At 38.1% G+C, this 24,399-nt stretch overlaps 1 protein-coding gene, 1 non-coding gene and 1 pseudogene across 2 annotated transcripts; 1 reads left to right on the top strand and 2 right to left on the bottom strand.

Annotated features, from left to right (window-relative positions):
- Nucleotides 1-301: 301 nt before the first annotated feature.
- Nucleotides 302-2,763, bottom strand: LOC111435556 (zeatin O-glucosyltransferase-like). The gene is made up of 2 exons (XM_023072970.1): nt 1,933-2,763; nt 302-964 (listed from the first exon to the last, which is right to left on the bottom strand). The coding sequence occupies exons 1-2, from the start codon at nt 2,761-2,763 to the stop codon at nt 302-304; spliced, it is 1,494 nt and encodes a 497-aa protein (XP_022928738.1).
- Nucleotides 2,764-14,027: 11,264 nt separating this feature from the next.
- On the top strand, nt 14,028-20,701 carry LOC111435496 (annotated as a pseudogene).
- Nucleotides 19,108-19,247, bottom strand: LOC111435571. Its single transcript, XR_002709093.1, has one exon. It is a non-coding gene; the product is annotated as a small nucleolar RNA Z247 (small nucleolar RNA).
- Nucleotides 20,702-24,399: the final 3,698 nt, after the last annotated feature.

Here is a 24,399-nt window from a genome sequence, read left to right as displayed (position 1 = left end):
TTTCACAGATCGTGGTGAATTCCGCTTGGCTTTGATACCAGTTGTTAGGATCGTACAACAACGCACACACTCGATCAAGATGAACACAAATAACGGTAGAGATAAAATTCAAAGAGAAATATTTGCTAAATGTTTTATTGATGACTCATTTATGCACACCAAAATAGAAGATGAGAAAATTACATTTTTAAAGAAGGGTTCGGTTACAGTTTACTAAATATAGCTTTTAACATTAAAATTTAAAATAATAATAATAAAAATAACTCATTTTTCTCAAATATTCATGGGGTATCGATTGAATCTATCTCGTAATATGAGCAACAAAAGCCTCCAACTCTCGACGAGAATCGCCGCCGTCTTCCATCGATCGCCGCACAGCTTCCCCAAGCCTCTCTGAATTCCTCCTTATCTCCGCCCCTTCCTCCGACACCATCAACCTCCTCACCACCTCCTCCACCACCGCGGCCGCCACCACCTCGCCCTGCTTCTGCCCCCACTCCTTCACCACCACCCCCACTCGCAGCACCGCCGTCATAAGCACGGTGTTCCTCGGCTGGTCCGAGTGCATTGGCCATGCTGCCACCGGAACCCCCGTGGTTATGCTCTCCATGCACGAATTCCACCCGCAATGCGTCATGAACCCTCCCGTCGCCCGGTGGCTCAATATCTCCAACTGCGGCGCCCATTCCCTTATTACCAACCCTCGGTCCCCGATTAGATCTTCGTACCCTTTTGGGAGCTCGGATATTTTAACGTCGTTGCCTTCAAAGATGTCGGCTTTGTCGGCATCCCGGAGGACCCAAATGAACTTTTGGTGGCTACTTGCTAACCCATTTGCTATTTCTTTGATTTGTTCGTCTTCCATAGCCGTCGTTGTCCCGAATGAAACGTAGATCACTGATCTCGGATCTTGTTGATCTAGCCATGTCAAGCATTTATGTTTGGATGACGACTCCTGGCCATTCTAAATTAATAAAAAAAAAAACGTTGTTAGATATGACTCAGGATCGAAATATACAGAAACAAAGGAACTCAAACTTGAGCGGAGAAATCTTTTAGAGCAAAGAAATTTTAAGCAACAATTTTGTTGTTAAAAAAAAAACATATCTGATAAAATACTAACTAGCTTCCTAAACTTTCTCCTTCCGATAAGAACCACTGACAATCTGCATGAAACATGGTCCACAGCTACAAAATACTTGGTCCTGTCAGCTACTACCAATTAATTCTATTTAAGTTAGTAACTTATTGTATTAAGTCTACTGACTATTCTATTTGTAGAGACTTATTATAATAAGTCAAGTTTATAAGCTTACAAGCATTTATTTTGGTCTCTAAACTTTTAATAAAAATAATTTTGATCTCCTAAACATTTATGTTTCTAAACCTACAATCTTATGGTTCTCGGCAACTGGCCACATTACTAATAGTATCGAGTGGATGACTCCTCCTCCTAGTCGAACCAACTAATATTTACTTTATGTAATCCCACGTTAGTTAGAGAAGAGAACAAAACATTACTTACAAGACAAGAGTGTAGAAATCTCTCACTAGTAGACACGTTTTAAAATCTTGAGTGAAAGTCCTTGAAAGAAGAACTCGAAAAGAATGATATCTATTAATGGTCATACTTATTCAATCTTGTCCTCCAATCCATATGATTTGAATATATATTCCTATCGTATATTTAAAGTTACGTGTAACGGCCCAAGCCCACCACTAGTAGATATTGTCATCTTTAGGCTTTTCCTTCCAGACTTCCCCTCAAGACTTTAAAATGTGTCTGCTAGGGAGAGGTCTCCACACCCTTATAAACGGTGTTTCGTTCTCCTCCCTAACTAATGTGGAATCTCACGCTACGTTTCAAAGAAAATAAAGAAAACCGAGTTCTTGTAAACCCTAAAGTATATATTTTTTTTACATGCATGTTACCTTCAAAGATGGAGAGATTTTGAGAGGGTTGAAAGGACCCAAAGCCCAATGATGAAATTCATGTTCAACCCTTTCAATCACTTCCAAGAACTGTCCTTCAATCACTCTACAAGCGTTATAAATTTTCCCACCTCCCATTTTTGGTAGCTGATGAAATTGAGATCTAATGAATTCCAAGAACTCCGCCGGAAAACACTCATCAAGCGGAGGAACATTCAACTTCTCCGGTAACAACTTGTCATAAAACGCTGCCATGTCACGGCCGGTGACAACCGCTTTACGCTCCAAGTAGTGGAGCACGACGGCGAAGGCCGAAACACTATGAAAGCTATAGGATTCAACGTTGGGAATGGTGTGAACACCTTGAACAACCGACGACATAAGCGAGTCGTGGATGACGATGACTCGTTTTGCTTTTGGCGAGAGGGAGTGAAGAAAGACGGTGAGAGGACGGTGGAGGTGGACGGTGGCAGCGGTGAAAGCGGGAATAAGGTGGGAGGGAAATTTGTGGATGGCGGAAGGGTTTGGAGGAGGAGATGGGAATGGGGGTATGTCAAAGTCATGGAATTGAATCGGGTGATGATGACGACGATGACGATAGTCGTCACCGCCATCAACGCAACGAAGCCGAGCTTGGCAGTTGTGGGTGGCGGTGCCAACGAAATGGATGGGGATGTGGAAGGTGGAGAGGAGGCGAGAGAGGTGGAGGAGCTGGTTCAAATGACCTTGTGCTGGTAGCGGAACCATAACGACGACAACCGGGAGGTGGTCGGAATTTTCGGAGGCGGTGGCGGTAGCCACCGTGGGGATGACATAGTTTTGGTTATTCATTGATGAAAGCTTTGAATCCAAAATAGAAATTTGTAATGAAATTCCTTCAATGTCAACACATCTTTGTCCCCAAATGAGTTTTTATTGTTTTTCACATGGTCCATAATTATATATATATATATATATATATATATATATATATATATATTGAATAAAGATAGGCTCGGTTTATGGGTTCCCTTGAAACTGAATTAGGTTGAATCGAATAAATTCGAATTTGTTGTTAATTTTAAAATATACATTAATATATATTTATATTATTTTTATAATTATTTTTTATTATTTATTCTTCATTTTTTAAAATATATATTAAAATTGAGTTAATAAATTTTAACTAAAGGTATAAAAATGAATAAATAAATATTTTATGAATTAATAAAATGTTAAAAAAATTATTTTGTCAATTTTGTTCATTTAAAATAATGCAATAAAATAGAATATGTTCATTTTATTTATAGTTTTTTTTTAATTTCTAGAAGACAATGACATTTTTTTTTGTTAAATAAAATTTAAATTATATTTTTTAATTCTTACAATTTAATTAAAATTTTAAAATAAATTGAATTATTCACCATCCACAAAAATTATAAAAAGTATTAATAATTATATTATAATTATTAATTAGAGAATAATAATAATAATAATATGCAAAACTTTTCACTTATTATAATAATATTTATATAAAGGAAAAGTTGATACATTGTATTAACTCCCACTGCCAACTTTATGAACTAAATTATGAAAAACGGCTAATTTATTGATTGACTAACAATTTCTCACGTGTTTTTAATTTTTTTTATTTTATTTAATTGGAATTAAAACTTTTCAAATATTTAATTATTGGAGGTGATCTTATGACAAAAATGTGTCCCGAACCGATCTCAATGGTTAGAAATAAGCGCTCCTCTTTTTTTAGTGGACATCTCAACTCGAACAGTCACAACATTGCCTCTTAATGGACGTCTTGACTCGAACCGTTGCTTCCTGTTATTATTAATTGATTCAAGTACAAAACTGAGTCGTAGTTGTTTAAATATACTTCAGGGTTAGGGTTTCTTTTCGTGAAAAGATATGTTTGTGTAGATTCATGTTAACGGTTAGATTGTAATATTTTGCATTTGCAGTTTCGTTCGTATCCATATACAGACGAACCCATCACTTCTTTCAATGGAGGTCTTGACCACATCATTGCTTCTCAATGGACGTCTTGACCCGAACAGTTGCTTCCCGTAATTAATTGATTCAAGTTTAAACAATGAAAATCCATGTACAAAATTGAGTCGACGTTTAAATATACTTCAGGGTTAGGGTTTCTTTCTGTGAAAAGATATCTTTGTGCAGATTCATGTCAACGGTTAGATTGTAATATTTTGCATTTGCAGTTTCGTTCGTATCCATTTACAGACGAACCCGTCACTTCTTTCAATGGACGTCTTGACCACATCATTGCTTCTCAATGGACATCTTGACCCGAACAGTTGCTTCTCGTTATTATTAATTGATTCAAGTTTAAACAATAAAAATCCATGTACAAAATTGAGTTGTCGTCATTTAAATATACTTCAAGGTTAGGGTTTCTTTTTGTGAAAAGATATGTTTGTGTTAACCGTTGGATTGTAATATTTTGCATTTGTAGTTTCGTTCGTATCCGTTTACAGATGAACCCGTCACTTCTTTCAACGAACATTTCAACTTGAACAGTTATATTCTATTTGTATCAATCTGATGAATGTTATCGAAAAACTAAACTTATAATTTAACGAACACATAGGAAATATTAGGGCACACTCGAGGCCAATCAAATGGAGGTCACCTTGGTTGGTGTACCAAAGTTAATTTAGAATATGCTTTGAAAAAGGCAATGTGTTATCTAGTCGAAATATCTTGAGTCGGAACATCTTGACCCGAATAGTTGCTTCCGGTTATTATTAATTGATTCAAGTTTAAACAATGAAAATCCACGTACAAAATTGAGCCGTAGTTGTTTAAGTATACTTTAGGCTTAGGGTTTCTTTATGTGAAAAGATATGTTTGTGCATATTCATGTCAACGGTTAGATTGTAATATTTTGCATTTGCAGTTTCGTTCGTATGCATTTACAGATGAACCCGTCACTTCTTTCAATGAACATTTCAACTTGAACAGTTATATTCTGTTTGTATCAATCTGATGTCGAAAAACTAAACTTTTCATTTAACGAACACATAAGGAATATTAGGGCACATACGAGGCCATTCAAATAGAGGTCACCTTCGATCGGTGAACCAAGCTTTGAAAAAAGCAATGTGTTATCCAGCCGAAACATTTTGGGAATAACGAAATCATCACTTACCATAGTCATTTTCATGATTTCATCTATCATGTGATTTCTTTTTGTTTTCTTGTTTATGAGCTCTTTTCCTATTTTATTTATAGTTCATAATTCTAAAGGTTCGACCCATCAATCTATGCTTAGGTCGAGCAAGAATTCGGGTTTGGAAATAAGAAATTTAGTGTAGGTATTAAGTTTAGTTCCTACCTTATTCGATCCTTTCCTTAACTAAGGATGCTGAGTCTGACACGGTAGAAGGACATGGGCGGGGACGTAATGTCGACACATGTAATAACTCAAAAAAAAAAAAAAGGAAGTTGTCCCACGTTGATTAAGTTGAGAAAGTGGGGAGTCGGGCTCTACTACAAAAGGGAGTTCTCTTCCTTTTATTCCACTTGAATGGTTCGAAATTAGTCGGAGAATACACTCTCTAATGGCTCCAGGTTTGCATTTTTTAGCTAGTTTAATTTTTTTTTGAGTCGAGCTTAAATTATTTAATGCAAAATTAGGTTTGCTAGTTTAAATTATTAAAAGTAAGTTTAAATTATTTTATGTAAAATTAGGTGAATCAATTTTTACCATAAAATTCTAATTTATGACTAAAATTCTAATTTATGACTGCGGACTTCTTAGACCTAATAACTCCCTTTACTTTTATAAAAGAAAGTAAAAAAAAAAAAAAAAACCCGAGTATTAATGGTAAAAGTATTTTTTTTCATTTTTTTTTAAAGTTTATAAGTGTTTTTGAAGTTTTCTTTTCTTAAAAATTAAATGTCTTAATTATTGGTGATAACAAAGAAATTCCTTTTAAGGGTGTAGAAACATCTCCGACACATTTTAAAATCTTGAGGCTAACGGCGATATGTAACAAGTTAAAACAGTCAATATCTATCAGGCGGTGTGCCAGCGAGGACATTGGGTCCCTCAAGGAGGGTGGAATGTGAGATCCCATCTCGGTTGGAGAGGGGAACGAAACATTCCTTATAACAGTGTGAAAATCTCTCCCTAGTAGATGCGTTTTAAAATCGTGAGGCTGATGGCGATATGTAATGGGCCAAAACGAACAATATCTACCAGCGATGGGGTTGGGCTCTTACATAATTCGTCCAATAAAGAACAAGAGGGCCAAGCAGTGGAGGGGTGTGCTAAAAAAAAAAAAAGAAAGGAAAACTAAATTCAATATACCATCAATTATCTTCTTTGATCACAATCAAATCACAAACTAAATCTTTTAACATCTACTGAATCATAGTGCCATTAATTTATACTCGACTCTGAACAAACCCCCGACATATCATGCATCTTCAGAAAAATATCATGTTTTAAAGGTTCGATCATGATGTCTGGAATTCCTTTTAGCATCAGCAGATGAGTGTTCTTGTGCTGATTCACATGAATCATCATCCGAGCTTTTAACTTTATTGCAGGTATCATTACTCAATTCTAGATCAATTGTAACTTCTTCTTGCTGGGTTTTATGCTAATCTCAGCCATTTTCTTCCTCAAACTTCACATCTCTGCTAACAATTAATTTCTATGAGACTGGATCATAAAGTTTGTATGCCTTTGACTCCTCACTAACTCTAAGTAATATACCCTTCAAACTTTTATCTTCAAGTTTTGTTGTTTTGTTGTCTAAGACATGAACATACACAATACATTCAAAAATTCTGAAATGTGAAATTGATGGTTTATGTCCGCTCTAAGCTTCTTCTAGAGTCATATGTTTCACGGTTAAAGTGGGCTTCTACTGAGAATATGAACCGTCCAGTTTGTTGCTTCCGCACATACAGCTTTTGGTATCTTTTTCTCTGTTAATATGCATCTAACCATATTCACAATTGTCCTTTTTTTTTTTTTTTTTTTCGTTTTGTTGAGGAATATAAGCCTCTATCAGTTGCCTTTGAATACCATTTTCATTACAATAGCTAGTGAACTCTTTAAATGTGAATTCACCACCTCGATCAGTTCTTAAGCCCTTCAAGTATATACCAGTTTCTTTTTCAACCATACTCTTTAATCTTTTAAAAATGGAGAACGCTTCTGGTTTTTCAGCTAAGAAAAAAAAATCCAAGTTTTTCGATTGAAATCATCGATGAAACTAATAAAATACCTCTTTTTACTCTTGGAGATGGGCGTGATCGGTCCAGATATGTCAGCATGTACAAGTTGAAGAATTTGAGATATTATCCATGTGCTTTCTTTAGGAAACTAATCTCTTTGTTGTTTTCCTATCAAGCAGTCTTCAAATATTTTTGAGAGAGCTTTAAGGACCGGCAATCCTTGCACCATGTCCTTCTCTTGAAGTGTCTTCAGTCCTCCATAACTTAGATGCTCATATCGACAATGTCATGTTCTTATAGGATCTTCTGTAATAAAATTGAAGCAAAATTGTTCATTTGGTAGAGATTGAACAACTAGAGTAAACATTCTATTTGATGTCATTGAAGTCTCTACAATCAACCCTCGGGTATTGAGATATAATATCTAAAGTATATATTATTTATAGAATATATCTTAGATATTATATCATAATATTCTTTATTTATGATTTGATTTACAGTATATTTTATTTATTGTAGTATTTAATTATTTTATATTTTCCTCATTTGTACTGGCTCGTATCCTATTTAAAGGATATCAATATCAATGATAATACACACATTCCCAGTTATATTTTCTATCTCATTCTTAACATGGTATCAGAGCACCGATCTTGGTATTCTTAAATATCAAAATTTTCTCTAGGGCAGAATCAGCCAAATACAGCTTCAAAAATTCGGATGTTGATTCAACACATCCTTATTATATTCACCATTCTGATCAGGCACGATATTCACTTGTTCCAATCAAATTAAATGGAACAAATTATCAATCCTGGAGTAAATCAATTATGCATGCTCTCATTGCCAAAAAGAAAATTGGCTTCATTGATGGCACAATTGAAGAACCGTCACAAGATGCAAATTCAATCGAATTTGAACTATGGAATCAGTGCAACAGTATGATAATATCTTGGTTAACCCATTCAGTTGAAGCAGATATCGCTGAGGGTATTATTTACGCCAAGACAGCTCGTCAAGTGTGGGTTAATCTTCATGATCAATTCTCACAAAAGAATGGTCCAGCAATTTTTCAAATACAAAGGTCTATAGGAATGATGTCACAAGGAACCATGGCACTGTCAGTATATTTCACCAAGCTCAAAGCACTCTGGGATGAATTGGAAGTATACCGCACACCATTTACCTGTAATCAACGTCAAATACATATTGATCAACGCGAAGAAGACAAGTTGATGCAACTACTCATGGGACTCAATGAATCTTATAAAACGGTGAGATCCAACATATTGATGATGACTCCATTACCTAATGTGAGGCAAACCTATTCATTACTTGTACAAGAAGAGATGCAGCGTCGGGTAACTTCTGAACCTACTGAGAATTTATCGATTGCATCAGCAGTGCAGAAGAAAACAACATATTTAAAACTCGTGAAGGATAAATCATGTGAACACTGCAATAAAAGTGGTCATACAATTGATGAGTGTCGATTCCTTAAGTTTCACTGTAAATTTTGTGATAGAAGGGGACATACAGAATATCAATGTCAACAGAAAAATAATTCTAGAAGGGCAGTACGATTCAATCAACGGAACAATCGAGGATAACGATCATCTGCAAATATGGCCGATGTTTCTCAGTTGAATACTGAAGAACAGTCACCTAATTCCATCCCAAATTTTTCTTCTGGGCAATTACAACAGATTGTACAAGCCTTATCTGGACTCAATCATCGTCCTTTGCAGGTTTGTTTCCAGTATCTGCATTATCTATTAACTCTACGAGTTCTAATCCATGGATTCTCGATAGTGGAGCTACAGATCATATAGTATCCAAAGCTTCTGTTATGACTGAACCAAAGGCTACCACCATATCTACAATAAATTTGCCTAATGGAGGGACAACACATGTGTCACATACCGGCAATGTTTCTTTTAATCCTGACCTTAAATTAAACAATGTTTTATGTGTGCCTTCATTCAACTTAAACCTAATGTCCGTCAGCAAACTTACCAATGACTTGAAATGTTATGTGACCTTTTATCCTGATTCTTGTGTTATGCAGGACTTGGCTACGGGGAAGATGATTGGCTCGGGTAAACAATCCGAAGGTCTCTATCATATTTCTTCATCTCCAATCAAGTCTTCAGCAAATCAAGTATCTTAGTCATCTGATTTGTGGCATTTACGCCTAGGTCATCCTTCTCCTTCTCGTTTTAAATTTCTAGTTGATCAATTGCATCTTAATAATGCTACTCTTTCTCATAATTGTAGTATTTTCCCATTAGCAAAACAAACTAGGTTGTCTTTCCCAAAAAGTTCAATAACAACCCATTCTGCCTTTGATCTATTACATTGTGATGTTTGGGGACCACATAAAATTCCAACCCATTCTGGTTTGCGTTTTTTTCTCACTGTTGTTGATGATTTTACCCGATGTACTTGGGTTTTTCTTATGCAACACAAATCAGAAGTACACCATTTGTTAGTAAACTTTGTTAAATTCGTTCAAACTCAATTTCATACTACTATCAAGATAGTTAGATCAGACAATGGTACTGAGTTCCTATCTTTGCAACCATTTTTTACTTCTTGTGGCATTGAATTTCAACGCACTTGTGTCTATACTCCACAACAAAATGGAGTCGTAGAACGTAAGCATCGTCATATCCTAAATGTAGCTAGGTCTCTTCTTTTTCAGTCACAGGTTCCACTTAATTTTTGGGGAGAATGCATTTTAACGGCTGTTTATCTTATAAATAGAACATCATCACCATTGTTATCTAACAAGACACCCTTTGAAGCACTCTACAAACGACCACCTACATTTCACCATCTTAAAGTTTTTGGTTGTAAGTGTTATGCAACTGTAGTACATCCTAAGCAAAAATTTGAACCTCGGGTAATTCCTTGTGTTTTCATAGGATATCCTTGTGGTCACAAAAGTTACAAGTTGTATGACATGCAATCTAAAAAATTCTTTATTAGTCGTGATGTTAAATTTTGTGAAGATGACTTTCCTTTTTCATCAGCTTCACAGACTTTAACATTAGCTCCTTCAACTCCCATTTTACTATTTCATGATCCACCCTACTCAAACATCCATTCTGATCCTTCGCCGTCTCCTCCGCCTCCTATTCCTTCTCCAAATTCATCAGTTCCAGATTCACCAGATTCACCCATTAAATGTGATCTTATCCCACCTGATACATCAGTTCCACTCCGATGTTCTACTCGTACCAAACAACCTCCAGCTTATTATAATGATTACGAGATGTCTTCGGGAGCCAATCATTTAACCTCTAGCTCAAGTCCCAACACTGGCACCAGGTATCCCCTTCATCATTACCTTTCACTCTCTCGTTTTTCTCCTACTCAATGTGCTTTTCTAGCTTTTATTACATCCCAGACAGAACCTAAAACCTATGATGAGGCAGTTGGCAATCCACTATGGCAGCAGGCTATGAATGATGAAATTGTAGCTTTGGAACGTAATCATACTTGGTCTCTCGTTCCTCTACCACCTGGCCATAAACCTATTGGCTGTCGTTGGGTGTACAAGATTAAATACAATTCTGATGGTTCTGTTGAACGTTATAAAGCTCGATTGGTAGCAAAGGGATACACTCAGGTTGAAGATGTTGATTACAAAGAGACATTTTCTCCTACAGCGAAACTTACTACACTTCGTTGCTTACTCACTATTGCCGCTGCTCGAAACTGGTTCACTCATCAGTTAGATGTTCAAAATGCCTTTCTCCATGGTAATCTAGACGAGGAAGTCTATATGTCTTTACCACCAGGTATTCGCTGACAGGGGGAGAATACAGTATGTCGGCTCCATAAATCTCTTTATGGTTTAAAACAGGCTTCTCGCAATTGGTTCTCCATATTCTCTACCACTATACAAAATGCAGGCTACACTCAGTCTAAAGCAGATTACTCTTTATTTACTAAGAGTAAAGGTACTTCTTTCACTGCAGCTCTTATCTATGTTGATGATATTTTGTTGACAGGCAATGATCTCAAAGAAATTCAACATCTCAAGACCAGTTTACTCGAGAAATTTCTTATCAAAGATTTAGGGAATTTGAAATATTTCCTAGGTATTGAATTTTCTAGGTCTAGAAAAGGAATCTTTATGTCTCAAAGGAAGTATGCTCTAGACATTCTTCGAGACACAGGTCTTACAGGAGCACGTCCAGAAAAATTTCCTATGGAACAAAATCTGAAACTTTCTTCAACAGAAGGAGAAAAGTTGAATGATCCAAGTAAATATAGACAGTTGGTTGGCAGATTAATATATTTAACCGTTACTAGGTCTGACATAGTGTATTCAGTTCGTATGCTTAGTCAATTTATGCATGAACCAAGAAAACCACATTGGGAGGCAGCTCTTCGAGTTTTGAGATACATCAAAGGTACTCCTGGTCAAGGACTTCTACTACCATCTGAAAATAACTTGAGATTACAAGCATATTGCGATTCAGACTGGGGTGGTTGTCGAACTTCCAGACGGTCTATTTCTGGGTTCTGCATTTTCCTTGGAAACTCAATTATTTCTTGGAAGTCAAAAAAACAAACCAATGTGTCCAGATCATCAGCAGAAGCCGAGTATCGAGCTATGGTAAATACTTGTTTAGAGTTAACTTGGTTAAGATACATTCTCCAAGACTTGAAAGTTTCACTTTCCGAACCAGCATTATTGTACTGTGATAATCAAGCAGCATTACACATAGCAGCCAATCCAGTTTTTCACGAACGTACGAAACACATTGAAATAGATTGTCATATAGTTCGAGAAAAATTACAAGCTGGAATCATCAAACCGTGTTATGTTTCGACTAAAATGCAATTGGCAGATATTTTCACTAAAGCTTTGGGAAGACATCAATTTTATTTTTTGAAAGACAAGTTGAGTGTGATTGACATACACTCTCCAACTTGAGGGAGAGTATTGAGATATAATATCTAAAGTATATATTATTTATAGAATATATCTTAGATATTATATCATAATATTCTTTATTTATGATTTGATTTACAGTATATTTTATTTATTGTAGTATTTAATTATTTTATATTTTCCTCATTTGTACTGGCTCGTATCCTATTTAAAGGATATCAATATCAATGATAATACACACATTCCCAGTTATATTTTCTATCTCATTCTTAACATCGGGACGATAAATCCTACATCCTCCTTTTTGTATAAGAGTTGAAAGACTTTTTTCTTACCACTGTGATGCTTAGTAAGTTGTCCTTTTAAAGGCTGGTACATAAAATACCTCGATGATTACTTGCACAATCTCATTTACTTTAAACTTTACATTTCCTTTGCCCATCACAGCGTCACCCAGTTTCACAGTTTGTCGAAACTTCTCATCAATATGATAGAAAAGTTATTTCTTTCCACACATGTGGTTGCTGCATCTGGAGTCGAGAACCCAAATGTTTTTCTTTTCAGCTTTCTTCTCATCTACTTTGGTCATTAATAGCATCTCTTCATTGGTTTCTGCATAATTTGCTCTGGCATTCTCCCTTTTAGAACACTCATATTGGTAATGTCCTAATCCATGACAGTTGTAACATTCCACAGTTGATTTGTCAAAACTTTGTCGACCTCTTCCTTTACTTCTTCCTCTGTTGTCATAGCTTTGCTAGCGAAAGTTCAGCAGCTGAAAGCATCACTAGCATACATACTGACCCGAGATTTCAAGTTCAGTGTAAGGTCAAAGTTCGATCAGCAACCTAGCCTAAGATTATACATCTCTGATGGCAAGAGTTCAGTAGCTAAAAGTATCACTAGCTTACGCTCTGATCCGAAATTTTAAGTTCGGTGTAAGGTCAAAGTTTAACCCGCAACCGAGCCTAAGGTTATACATTTCTAATTTGTTCCCTCGTCAAATTAGAAAGATTTAAAAGTTTCTCCACACACTTTCTATGACTAAATACCACAAAGAAAACTTGATTCTAAACATGTCTAGGCATGTGAAGTCTTAATGGAGGTGCAAATTTTGGTTCTAAATATCACAAACGAAGAATTAGTTCTAACAAAACTCTCAAAATTAGAAATTACTTGTATGAATAAAAAAGTCTCCCAAAAGTGGAATTTTTCTTATAAAACTTTCATACATAAATAATATTTTGTAACAAAATGTGGATAAATAGTGAGATCCCATATCAGTTGAAGAGGAAAACGAAACATTTCTTATAAGGACATGGACACCTCTCCCTAGCATATGCGTTCTAGAACCGTGAAGCTAAGGGCGATACATAATGAACTAAACCAAACGATGTATGCTAGCGGTGTGCTTTGGCTGTTATAAATGATATCAGAGCTAGACATGAGACGGTATTCCGGCGAGGACATTGGACTCCCAATAGGGTGAATTGTGAGATCCCACATCGGTTGGAGAGGGAATGAAACATTCCTTATAAGGGTGTGGAAAACTTCTCCCTAAAATACGAGTTTTAAAATCGTGAAGCTGACCACGATACGTCACGAGTTAAGAGGTATTCATGAATTAGGTGGAATCGAAATTAAAATATTATTTATAAATTTAGGAATATAAGCAATAAGTGGTGACATGTGGAAAGAAACCAATTTGGTGGCATTTAAAATTGGAAATATTAAAGTAAAACGGCAAACTATACGCATATTGTAATTAAAGGAAAGGTTAGACCCTTCATAATAAATGTTGAAAACTATATTTGGAAGCTTCATTAAAATAAAACTTAAAATTTTCCTTTTATTTTTTGCAATTTCTAAAGTGATTATGATGTTGTCACTTCTCTTAACCTTCATCTCCATTTATATAGACCATACTCAATTTCAAATTCATCTCAAGCCTTCATCATCGAGTCGCAACCATCACCGGTGATGGCCGGTCGTGACCATCATGGTGCCATTAGCAGCGCAGGGCCATCTCAACCAACTTCTCCACCTCTCACGCCTCATCTCTGCTCGCAACATCCCCGTTCACTATGTCGGTGCCACTGTCCACAACTTCCAAGCCAAGGCCCGCATCCACGGTTGGGATCCATCGAAACTCGCAAACCTACATTTCCATGACTTTGCCATTCCCCCTATTCCCTCTCCTCCGTCCGACCCCATGGCAGAGACCAAGTTCCCCACACACCTCATCCCTTCGTTTCAGACGGCAACAGTCCATCTTCGTGGTCCTCTCACAAATCTCTTACGGTCGCTCTCTTCCCATACAAGAAGAATCATTGTCATTCATGATTCTCTAATGGCATTTACTATTGAAAATATTGACTCCATACCAAACACAGAGTGTTATAATTTTCATAGTGTCTCAGCTTTTACCTTAGCCGTTTACGAGGTTGAAACGAAACAAACAAACGGAAATAAAAACTCTATTAGTAAGGATCTCAATGTTCCATCTTTTGATGGATGCTTCACTCCTGAGTTTTGGGAGTTTATGGAATTGCAATATGGAGTCCCAATAGAGTATTGTGGGAATCTCTACAACACTTGCAAGGCCATTGAAGAGCCATATTTGGAGATTCTTCAAAGCATCAACCATGAGACTAGGCATTGGGCCATTGGTCCATTTAATCCCGTGGAATTGGGTTCACCAAGGCACACTCACCCTTGCTTGGAGTGGTTGGACCAGCATGAGACTAACTCAGTGGTGTATGTGTCCTTTGGGACAACCACGACCTTGGAAGACGAGCAAATTACTGAAATAGCAGGTATGTTAAAGTCCGACGTTGGCTAATTAAAGAAATGATCATCGGTAGTATGGGACACTATCTCTAGTAATATGAGGTCTTGTGGATAAACTCAACAGGATAATATCATACTATTGTGGATGAACATTATCTAATTTTAAGATTTACAAGAGACACTGTAGTCGTCCAAGCCTACCGATAGCAGATATTAGCGGGGCTAAGCCTTCTCACTGACACATAGCCCAATGTCGGGCTCTGATACCATTTGTAATGGCCCAAGCCCATCGCTGGCAAATATTATCTTTTTTGGACTTTTTCTTCCCGACCTTCCCATAAGATTTTTAAAACAACACATCTTCTAGGAGAGATTTCCACCCCTTTATCAAGGGTGTTCCATTTGTTAGATTGAATGGCACGATGACCTATATGGGTCACGACCTCATGTATTTATAGATGTATATAATGAAGATTACATTCCAAATCTATGATTTGATAACAAACCATGAAATCATAGATTTGGTAACAAACCCTTCAAATCATAGATTTGGTAACAAACTAGTAAATCCTATATTATCTTAGTATATACAGATATGATCTATTTTACGTTTAACACCCCCCTCAATCAATCTGGACGATGTACTACTAAGTTCAGATTGCGCCTAAAATAGCTAAAAGAAGAAGCTGGCAGTGGCTTTGTCATGATATCGGCGAGCTGATCCTTGGAAGATATGAGTCGAACATCAAGCTGACGAGTTGATACTCGTTCACGAACGAAGTGATAATCAACCTCAACATGCTTCGTCCGTCGATGAAAGATTGGATTGGCGGATAGGTAGGTGGCACCAATGTTGTCACACCATAGGCTAGGCGCTCGCGCTTGCGAGATCCCGAGCTCACGCAAGAGGACTTGGATCCAAATTAATTCGGCAGTGGCATCAGCAACTGCCTTATATTCGGCTTCTATACTAGAACGAGAAACTGTCGATTGTTTCCTCGAACTCCAAGAGATAAGATTGCCACCAAAGAAGATCACATAGCCTCCAGTGCTTCGACGATCATCAGGATTCCTAACCCAATCAGCATCTGAAAAGACACTCAACAAATCAGTGCTGGACTTTGTAAGACACAAACCCATATCAATAGCGTCATGTAGATAACGGAGAATTCGTTTGACTGCCACCCAATGTATAGAAGTCGGAGAGGACATGAACTGACACACTCTGTTGACACAAAAGGATATATCAGGACGTGTCAGAGACAAATATTGGAGAGCATCAACGACACTTCGATAGCGAGTAGTATCCTCAGTTGAGAGCTTTTCACCACCATTCAATAACAACTTCTCACTGGGAAGCATAGGTGTGGGCACACCTTTGGAGGTGAGCATATTGGTTCTGGCTAATAAATCTCGAATGTATTTATGTTGTGTCAGAATAAGTCCACTGAAAGTATGGCGGACCTCAATCCCAAGAAAATAACTCAAAATACCAAGATCCTTGACGGCAAAATCATCCTGAAGCTGTGTAAGAAGTTTCTCAATAGCGTAGAAGATGAGCTGATGATAATAATGTCATCAACGTAGATGAGGATATACATCTGAATGCCCATCTTGTTAAAAATGAAAAGAGAGACATCAGCCTTTGAAGGTGTAAAATCCAGCTGTAATAGTTTGGAGCTAAGGCGAGAAAACCAGGCACGAGGAGCTTATTTAAGGCCATAAAGCGACTTATCCAGCTTGCAGAGATAACCAGGGTGTTGAGAATCCACAAATCCAGGGGGTTGCTTCATATAAATATCTTCATTAAGAAAGCCATGAAGAAAAGCATTTTGAATATCAATCTGCCGAATAGCCAACCACGAGAAATAACAAGAGATAATAAGAGCCGAATGGTAGTGGGCTTAACAACTGGACTAAAGGTATCATCATAATCAACGTCATACTGCTGTTTAAAACCTTTAGCAACCAGGCATGCTTTGTAGCGATCAATAGAGCCATTTGGCTTTTGCTTGAGTTTAAAAACTCATTTGCAATCAATAACGTTAAGACCAGCACGAGGAGGAACTAAGTGCCATGTCTTATTTTTTTGAAGTGCCTGAAATTCATCATTCATTGCCTGACGCCAGAGAGGATGCTCCATAGCAGTAATATGTGAAGTAGGTTTAGAGGCAGAAGACCGAGCTACAAGATATGTTACTGTTCCATCTGTACGCACCTTGGGTTTCTTGATATTGTGCTTCAATCAAGTACCATACGGATGAGTAGTAGGTGCAGGATCCACATTTGAGGGGACAGCCGTATCAGCCGTTGCGAGGGGAGCAACCGATGGTATAGCAGTTGGTTGACCAGCGGCCGAGGATTCGACTGGGCATTGCGCAATATCATCTGCTGGCGGAGGAGCCGAGGGCTCAATCATTGGCGGAACAACCAATGCCGATTCGCATGGCAACGACGCGGAGGATTGCTGCGGCAATTTCGAAGCTGATGTAGACATCAAATTTTCTGCATCCAAAGAGTTAGTAGTCCCAGGCATATGCATGTGATCATTCTCCAAATTAGTACTTCTATTACCCAAATGCAAGGTGCACAAATCAGAGGCATTATGCGTCGACTGCATGATTGGGGAAGAATTAGGTGGGGCTCTCTTGAATGGAAAAACATTTTCATCAAATATGACATCTCTAGACATATAGACACGACCAGAATCGGTGTCAAGACACTTATACCCTTTATGTAAAGAACTGTAGCCTAGAAAGACACATTCCTTTGATCGAAAAGAGAGCTTTTTTTTGTTATAAGGACGAAGATGAGGCCAACAAGCACACCCAAATTTTTTTAATAAGGAGTAATTTGGTGGGGTATGAAAAATAAGCTCTAAAGGGCATTTTTTTATCGATGACACGAGTAGGAAGACGATTGATGAGATATGTGGCTGTAAGAAACGCGTCATCCCAAAATTTAATAGGTACATGAGCATGAGCTAGAAGGGCTAGGCTAGTTTCAACAATATGACGGTGCTTGCGTTCAGCAGACCCATTTTGTTGATGTGTGTGAGGGCATGAAACACAATGACCAATTCCAAGGGAACGAAAAAATGTGTTATGAATTTTCTGATATTCCCCACCCCAATCAGATTGAACCCACTTGATTTTAGTATCTAGGAGGCGCTCAACATGAGCTTGGAATTGCAAAAATATACGAGGAGCTTCTGTACAATCATGCATCAAATAGATCCACAAAAATTTACTGAAATCATCAATGAAACTAATATAATATTTAAAACCCCCAACAGATGGAGGTGCAGGGACCCAAACATCCGAAAAAATAAGTTCCAAAGGTGACGAAGACCTATGGGAAGAACTAGTATATGGTAATTGATGACTTTTTGCTAACTGACATGCATTACAAACTGATAAAGATGACTCACTAGCACATGAAATATTATTGAGACGCAAAATTGATTTTACTACTTGAGATGAAGGATGTCCAAGACATGCATGCCATTGGGCGTGAGTAGTAGATCTGCTCACCAAGGCATGCTTGAGATTATCGACATCAAATGACTTAATAGGATAAAGATCAGATTCACACCTCCCATTTAGGAGACTTTTTCTCGACTGTCAATCCTTTATAGAAAAGTGCCAAGGATGGAATTCAAAAAATACGTCATTATCACGAGAAAATTTATGAACGGAAAGAAGATGTTTCGAAATTTCAGGCACATGCAAAATATTACACAATGCAAGAGAACGAGTAGCAGTATTAATTAGAGAATGACCAGTATGCAAAACACGCAAACCTGCTCTATTGCCGATTTGAACTTGTTCACCTGCATGATAACGTTCACGCACAGCGAGACGATCCAGGTCACTGGTGATATGGTCCGTAGCGCCTGTGTCGCGTACCAATTTGGGTCAATCTTGTAAGAGGAAGTAGCCGCCAGTGCCGTAGGAGGAGCAGAAGAAGGTTCATCTTGATAGGACTCATCCATCCTATGCCAGCAGCGGATAGCAGTATGCCCCACTTTGCCGCAGATCTGGCAAGAAGGACGGGCAGAAGGGCCACGGCAATCACCAGCAGGACGAGAGGGTGCATAACCTTGAGAACGACCACGACCACGATCCCTACACCCACGATTCTTCTGCTGACCACCACGACTAGCATAATTGGCAGAAGATCCAAGATTTAACTGAAGTTCAGCACGACCAGTATAATTGGCCGAAGATCCCGAATTTAACTGAAGTTCAGCCTGGTGTTGTAGTTGGCGAGCTTCATACGTCATTAGATGTGCAAACACATCATCAAGCGTGAGGGCTTCACTCTTGGTAGTCATTGAGGTAACGAAGGGATCATAGTTAGGGCTAAGACCAGCGAGAAGATACGCGATCACATCATCATCCTGCAAGGCAGAGCCGGCGGCGGCCAGCTCGATGGCTAGCCCTTTGATCTTGCGAAAATAATTTGCAGCAGATTGATCTCGTTTCTTGGACGTGGCGAGCTCAACACGAATCTGAGTAGTGCGAGCACTAGTTGACGATGAAAACATCCGCTGCAGGGTATCCCACGCCTCCTTGGACGTAGTAGCAGCAACCACATCATGAAGAATCTCCTCAGACATGGAGGTGAGAAGGCCGCTAAGGACCTGTTGATCCTGATCATACCATTGATTATAGACCGGATTAGAGACCAGCTCAGCACCAACAGCAGTTGAGGAAGGGACCAGCTTGGCAGGTGCGGCATTGGTGCCATCGAGGTAGCCCATAAGCTTCGTACTCCGTAGGTAGGGGAGGAGCTGGGCACGCCATATGATGAAGTTGTTTTTAGTTAGACGAATCGTGACAGCATGGTGTAGAGGGATTGGGTCAAAAATCGCCATGGTAGTTGAGACGGTGTTGGAGATGGTGGATGGAGAGGAGGAAAAAGACATGATAGACATTTAAAAATAAACCTTGGCTCTGATACCATGTTAGATTGAATGGCACGATGACCTATATGGGTCACGACCTCATGTATTTATAAATGTGTATAATGAAGATTACACTCCAAATCTATGATTTGATAACAAACCATGAAATCATAGATTTGGTAACAAACCCTTCAAATCATAGATTTGGTAACAAACTAGTAAATTCTAGATTATCTTAATATATACAGATATGATCTATTTTACGTTTAACACCATTCTCCTCCCCAATCGATGTGGGATCTCACCTATACTTTCTAGCTTTTTTAACATAGGATCAAATAGGAATCTTAACCCAAAAGTCAAGTATCAAAAAGTGTTTAATACTTCAATTTTGTAACGAGGATTTTGTGATCAAACTTGGAGAAAAGTGGGCAAAAGTTTATCTGGGTGTTGAGAGATGCAGATAAAGGAGACGTCTTTGATGGCGAAGTTAGAAGATCGGAGCTGCCAGAGGGGTTCGAGAGGAGGGTGGCGGCGAGAGGGTTAGTGGTGCGAGATTGGGCGCCACAGTTGGAGATTTTGAGCCATCCATCGACCGGAGGGTTTGTGAGTCATTGCAGGTGGAACTCTTGCATAGGGAGCATAACAATGGGGGTTCCCATAGCAGCGTGGCCGATGCACTCTGACCAACCGAGGAACGCTGTCCTAATAGTGGAGAAGCTTCGAGTGGGTCTCCTCATTAGGGATTGGGCTAATCGAAATGAGATAGTAATGGCAACAACCATAGAAAATGCAGTGCAAAAGCTTATGGCATCAGAGGAAGGTCGAGAGATGAGGAAGGTAGCAGACGAGCTTGCCACCGCTGTACGCCGATCAGTTGTCGATGGCGGAGTGTCTCGAGTCGAGTTTGATTCTTTCATTTCTCATATTACAAGAGACTATTAATTATTAATTATCTATGCTCATGTTTTTGTGACAATAGAAACATTGAGATGATATTTCTAAAAAAACATAAATATATATTGAAACAAAACAATGATAATAAAATAACAAATAAGTATATAGTGCTGCTTAAACGAATTAATTTTTTCTAATGCATCATTGAAAATAAAATTATATATATAAAAGAAATAACGTTATGTTAAGAATTGTTGGCTAATTTAAGGAATGATCATGAGTTTATAAGGAAAGGAATACATCTCCATTCCAATGACACCTTTTGGGGAAGCCTTTGACCTTATGCTCAGAGTGGACAATATCGTACCATTGTGAAGAGTCGTGATTCCTAACATGGTATCATAGCCATGCCCTAAATTTAGCTATGTCAATAGAATTCTCAAATATACTTAGTCAAGAGTGACTAGAGTGTCAAATAAAGGGTGTAATTGGGGAGAGTTGTGATTCCTAACATTTGTTTTCTATATATTTGTAACTTGTTCTTGTGTGACACAATGCTGTAGCTCAATAACTCCATCTCTGGTCAAATCACGCAAAAAATGAAACCTCACATCAATGTGTTTGATACGTCCATGCATGATTGGATTCTTGGATAGCTTAATAGTGGAACTGTTATCACATAACATAGTGATACACTTGTCTTGAGAATGACCAAGTTTTTCCAAAACTCTCCTCATCCACACCCCTTGACAAGCACAAAACGCGGCTGCCACAAATTCTGCTTCAGTAGTGGACAATGTAACTATAGGTTGTTTTTTTTAGGACCAAGACACAGCTCCATCACTGAGTAAGAACACATAGCCAGAAGTGTTTTTCCTGTCATCTATATCTTCTGCATAATCACTCTCAGTATATGCTATCAACTCTCCATTACCTCTTTTCCGATAAAGGATTCCTAAATCTATAATACCTTTTAAGTATCTCAACACTCTTTTTACAGCTTGCAAATGCAATTCTGTTAGACTTGTCATAAATCTGCTCATTGGAGTCACTACATACATTAAATCTGGCCTTGTTGCAGTTAGATACATAAGGCTTCCAATCAATTGTTTATACATGGTAGCATTGATCTTGGCTCCTTTTTCATCCTTTGTCAGTCTAACCCCAGGAACAATAGGGTTTTTCACACTTGCTTATTTCCATCTTAAACTTCTCCAAAACTTCTTTTGCTTACTTGGTATTAGAGACACATTGCAAGGCCTGATTGTGAGAAGAAGAAACTGCAGTTTTTTTTTTTTTTCCTTAAAGAGTAGCCGAAAGAGATTCAAAATATGGCAGTAGAAATCAATTTCGTTCAACCAACAATTCCTAAGTTTGATGGCCATTATGATCATTGGTCTATGTTTATGGAAAATTTTCTTCGTTCAAAAGAATATTGGTCCTTGGTGGAGACCGAAATCCCTGCCGCAGCAGAAGAAGTAAAGATTACCGAAGCATAACAAAAAAACAATTGCAAACCAGAAGCTGAAAGACTTGAAGGTCAAGAATTATTTGTTCCAAGCCATTGATCGCACTATTATGGAAACGATCCTTAAAAGAGATACTGCAAAAAAAATTTAGGACTCTATGAAACAGAAGTACCAGGGTTCCACAAGAGTCAAAAGAGCTCAACTCTAAGCTCTTAGGAAAGAGTTTGAAGTCCTACAGATGAAAGAAGGTGAGAGTGTTGCATATTTTGCTCAAACTCTCACCATTACAAACAAGATGAAAATTTATGGTGTACACATGAAACAAGTGGTAATTATTGAAAAAATCTTGAGATCAATGGTCCAAGATTTGACTATGCCATATGTTCGATTGAAGAGTCTAATAACTTAGACAATTTAACAACCGATGAATTGCAAAGCATCTTGCTGGTACATGAGCAAAGACCGAATGGACGTGTAGGTCATGAACAAACACTAAAGGTGACATACGATAATAGATTCAGTGGAAGAGGAGTTGATCGAGCTCGTGAAGTTTTTCAAGGAAGAGGTAGAGGAAGAGGAAGAGGTAGATATCCATTCAACAAAACTACAGTTGAGTGTTATAAGTGTCATCAGTTAGGACACTTTAGATATGAGTGTCCTCATTGGGAAAAGCAAGCAAATTATGCATAGCTTGAGGATGAAGACGAAATCTTGTTGTGTCATATGTGGAGCTCAATTAATCAAGGAGGAAGATGCTTGGTTCCTTGATTCGGGGTGTAGCAATCATATGTGTGCAAACTGTTTGAATAAACTTAAATGCTGAAGGTTAGTTTATGTTTTAAATAAACTAATGTCAACCTTAGTTAACTTGTTACGTTACTAAAACTAATTTTGGAAAGAAAAACGCCCACAGTTATGGTAGGGGTTTATGAGAGTTTCTCTTACCGTATTATTAGTAATAAAGAAAGATATAAATACCTAATCCTTTCCTGTAAAGTTAGAGCAAGAGAAAAGAAAAACGAGAAGTAGAGTGTAATAGAAAAATGTTTTTTTCAGTATTCTTTGTCTCCTTGTCTCTTCCCTCTCAACATCTCCTTTACAAGTACGCGAGTAGTACTTTCACAAAGCGGTATCGGAGTGTTCGATTGTTAGTGTGTGTGACAGTTACTTCACAGATTAGTGATTTTTATTTTAACAAATTGGTATTGGAGTCGATGACGAATATGATGGGTCAAATGCCACTATTGCGATTAACGAAGACGAACGACGAGAATTGGAGCATCCAAATGAAAGCTCTTCTCGGTTCTCAAGACGCATGGGAAGTGGCCAAAGAAGGTTTCGAAGAACCAAAGGATACCACGGGTTATATGGTAGCACAAAACAAGGCATTAAAAGAATTACAATCAAAGGATAAGGCGACGTTATACATGTTGTTTCGGGTCGTTGACGAGTTGGGCTTTGAGAATATTGTAGGGCAACTACTTCAAAAGAAGTAGGACAAGGCGACGTTATACATGCTGTTCCGGGTCGTTGACGAGTTCGGCTTTGAGAATATTGTCAGGGCAACTACTTCAAAAGAAGCGTGGGACACATTAGAAAAGGTGTTCAAAGGAACCGACCGAGTCAAGCAAGTGCATCTCCAATCTCTTCATGGCGAGTTAGAGAGCATGAAGATGAAGGAGTCAGAAAAGGTATCCGACTACATTACGTGTGTACAGACTGTGATAAACCAACTAAATCGAAACGGAGAAATGTTACCCGAGACACGGGTTGTGGAGAAGATCTTGAAGTCGTTAGCCGATAACTTCGAGAATATTGAATGTGCGATAGAAGAGTCAAAGGACCTAGCGACGTTCACGGTCAATGAGCTCGCCGGTTCTCTCGAGGCACACGAGCAAACGTAAGAAGAAGAAGGAGGAGACACTCAATCAAGCACTTCAAACAAAGACATCAATAAAAGATGAAAAGGTACTCTACTCTCAAAATATTCATGGTAGAGGTCGTGAAAGTCGCGAAAATGGTCGAGGTGATCAAGGCAGCAGGAATGAAGAACATTATAAGGAGAAGAGACAGTCGAGCCAAACAAATTGGCGTGGAAGAGGACGCAATGAAGGACGCAGTCAAGGATATTATTCCAACATCCAGTGCTATAAATGTAAAAAATATGGTCACTATACGAATAATTATAACTCCGAAAAATGTTACAATTGTGGCAGAATGGGTCATTTTGCAAGAGATTGTCGAGCCGAGGAAAAGGTGGAAGAAATGATCAACCTAGCTTTGGATGA

Source organism: Cucurbita moschata, unplaced genomic scaffold (assembly GCF_002738365.1).
Source record: "Cucurbita moschata cultivar Rifu unplaced genomic scaffold, Cmos_1.0 Cmo_Scf00049, whole genome shotgun sequence".
Taxonomy (NCBI): domain Eukaryota; kingdom Viridiplantae; phylum Streptophyta; class Magnoliopsida; order Cucurbitales; family Cucurbitaceae; genus Cucurbita; species Cucurbita moschata.
This window is presented reverse-complemented; position numbering and strand designations above follow the sequence as displayed.

Excerpts from the sequence above, each read along its gene's own strand:
- LOC111435556 (XM_023072970.1), bottom strand. The coding sequence starts at position 2,763 with ATGAATAACCAAAACTATGTCATCCCCACGGTGGCTACCGCCACCGCC. Across the intron at positions 965-1,932 it reads AAATCTCTCCATCTTTGAAG|AATGGCCAGGAGTCGTCATC; the intron begins GTAACATGCATG and ends TTATTAATTTAG.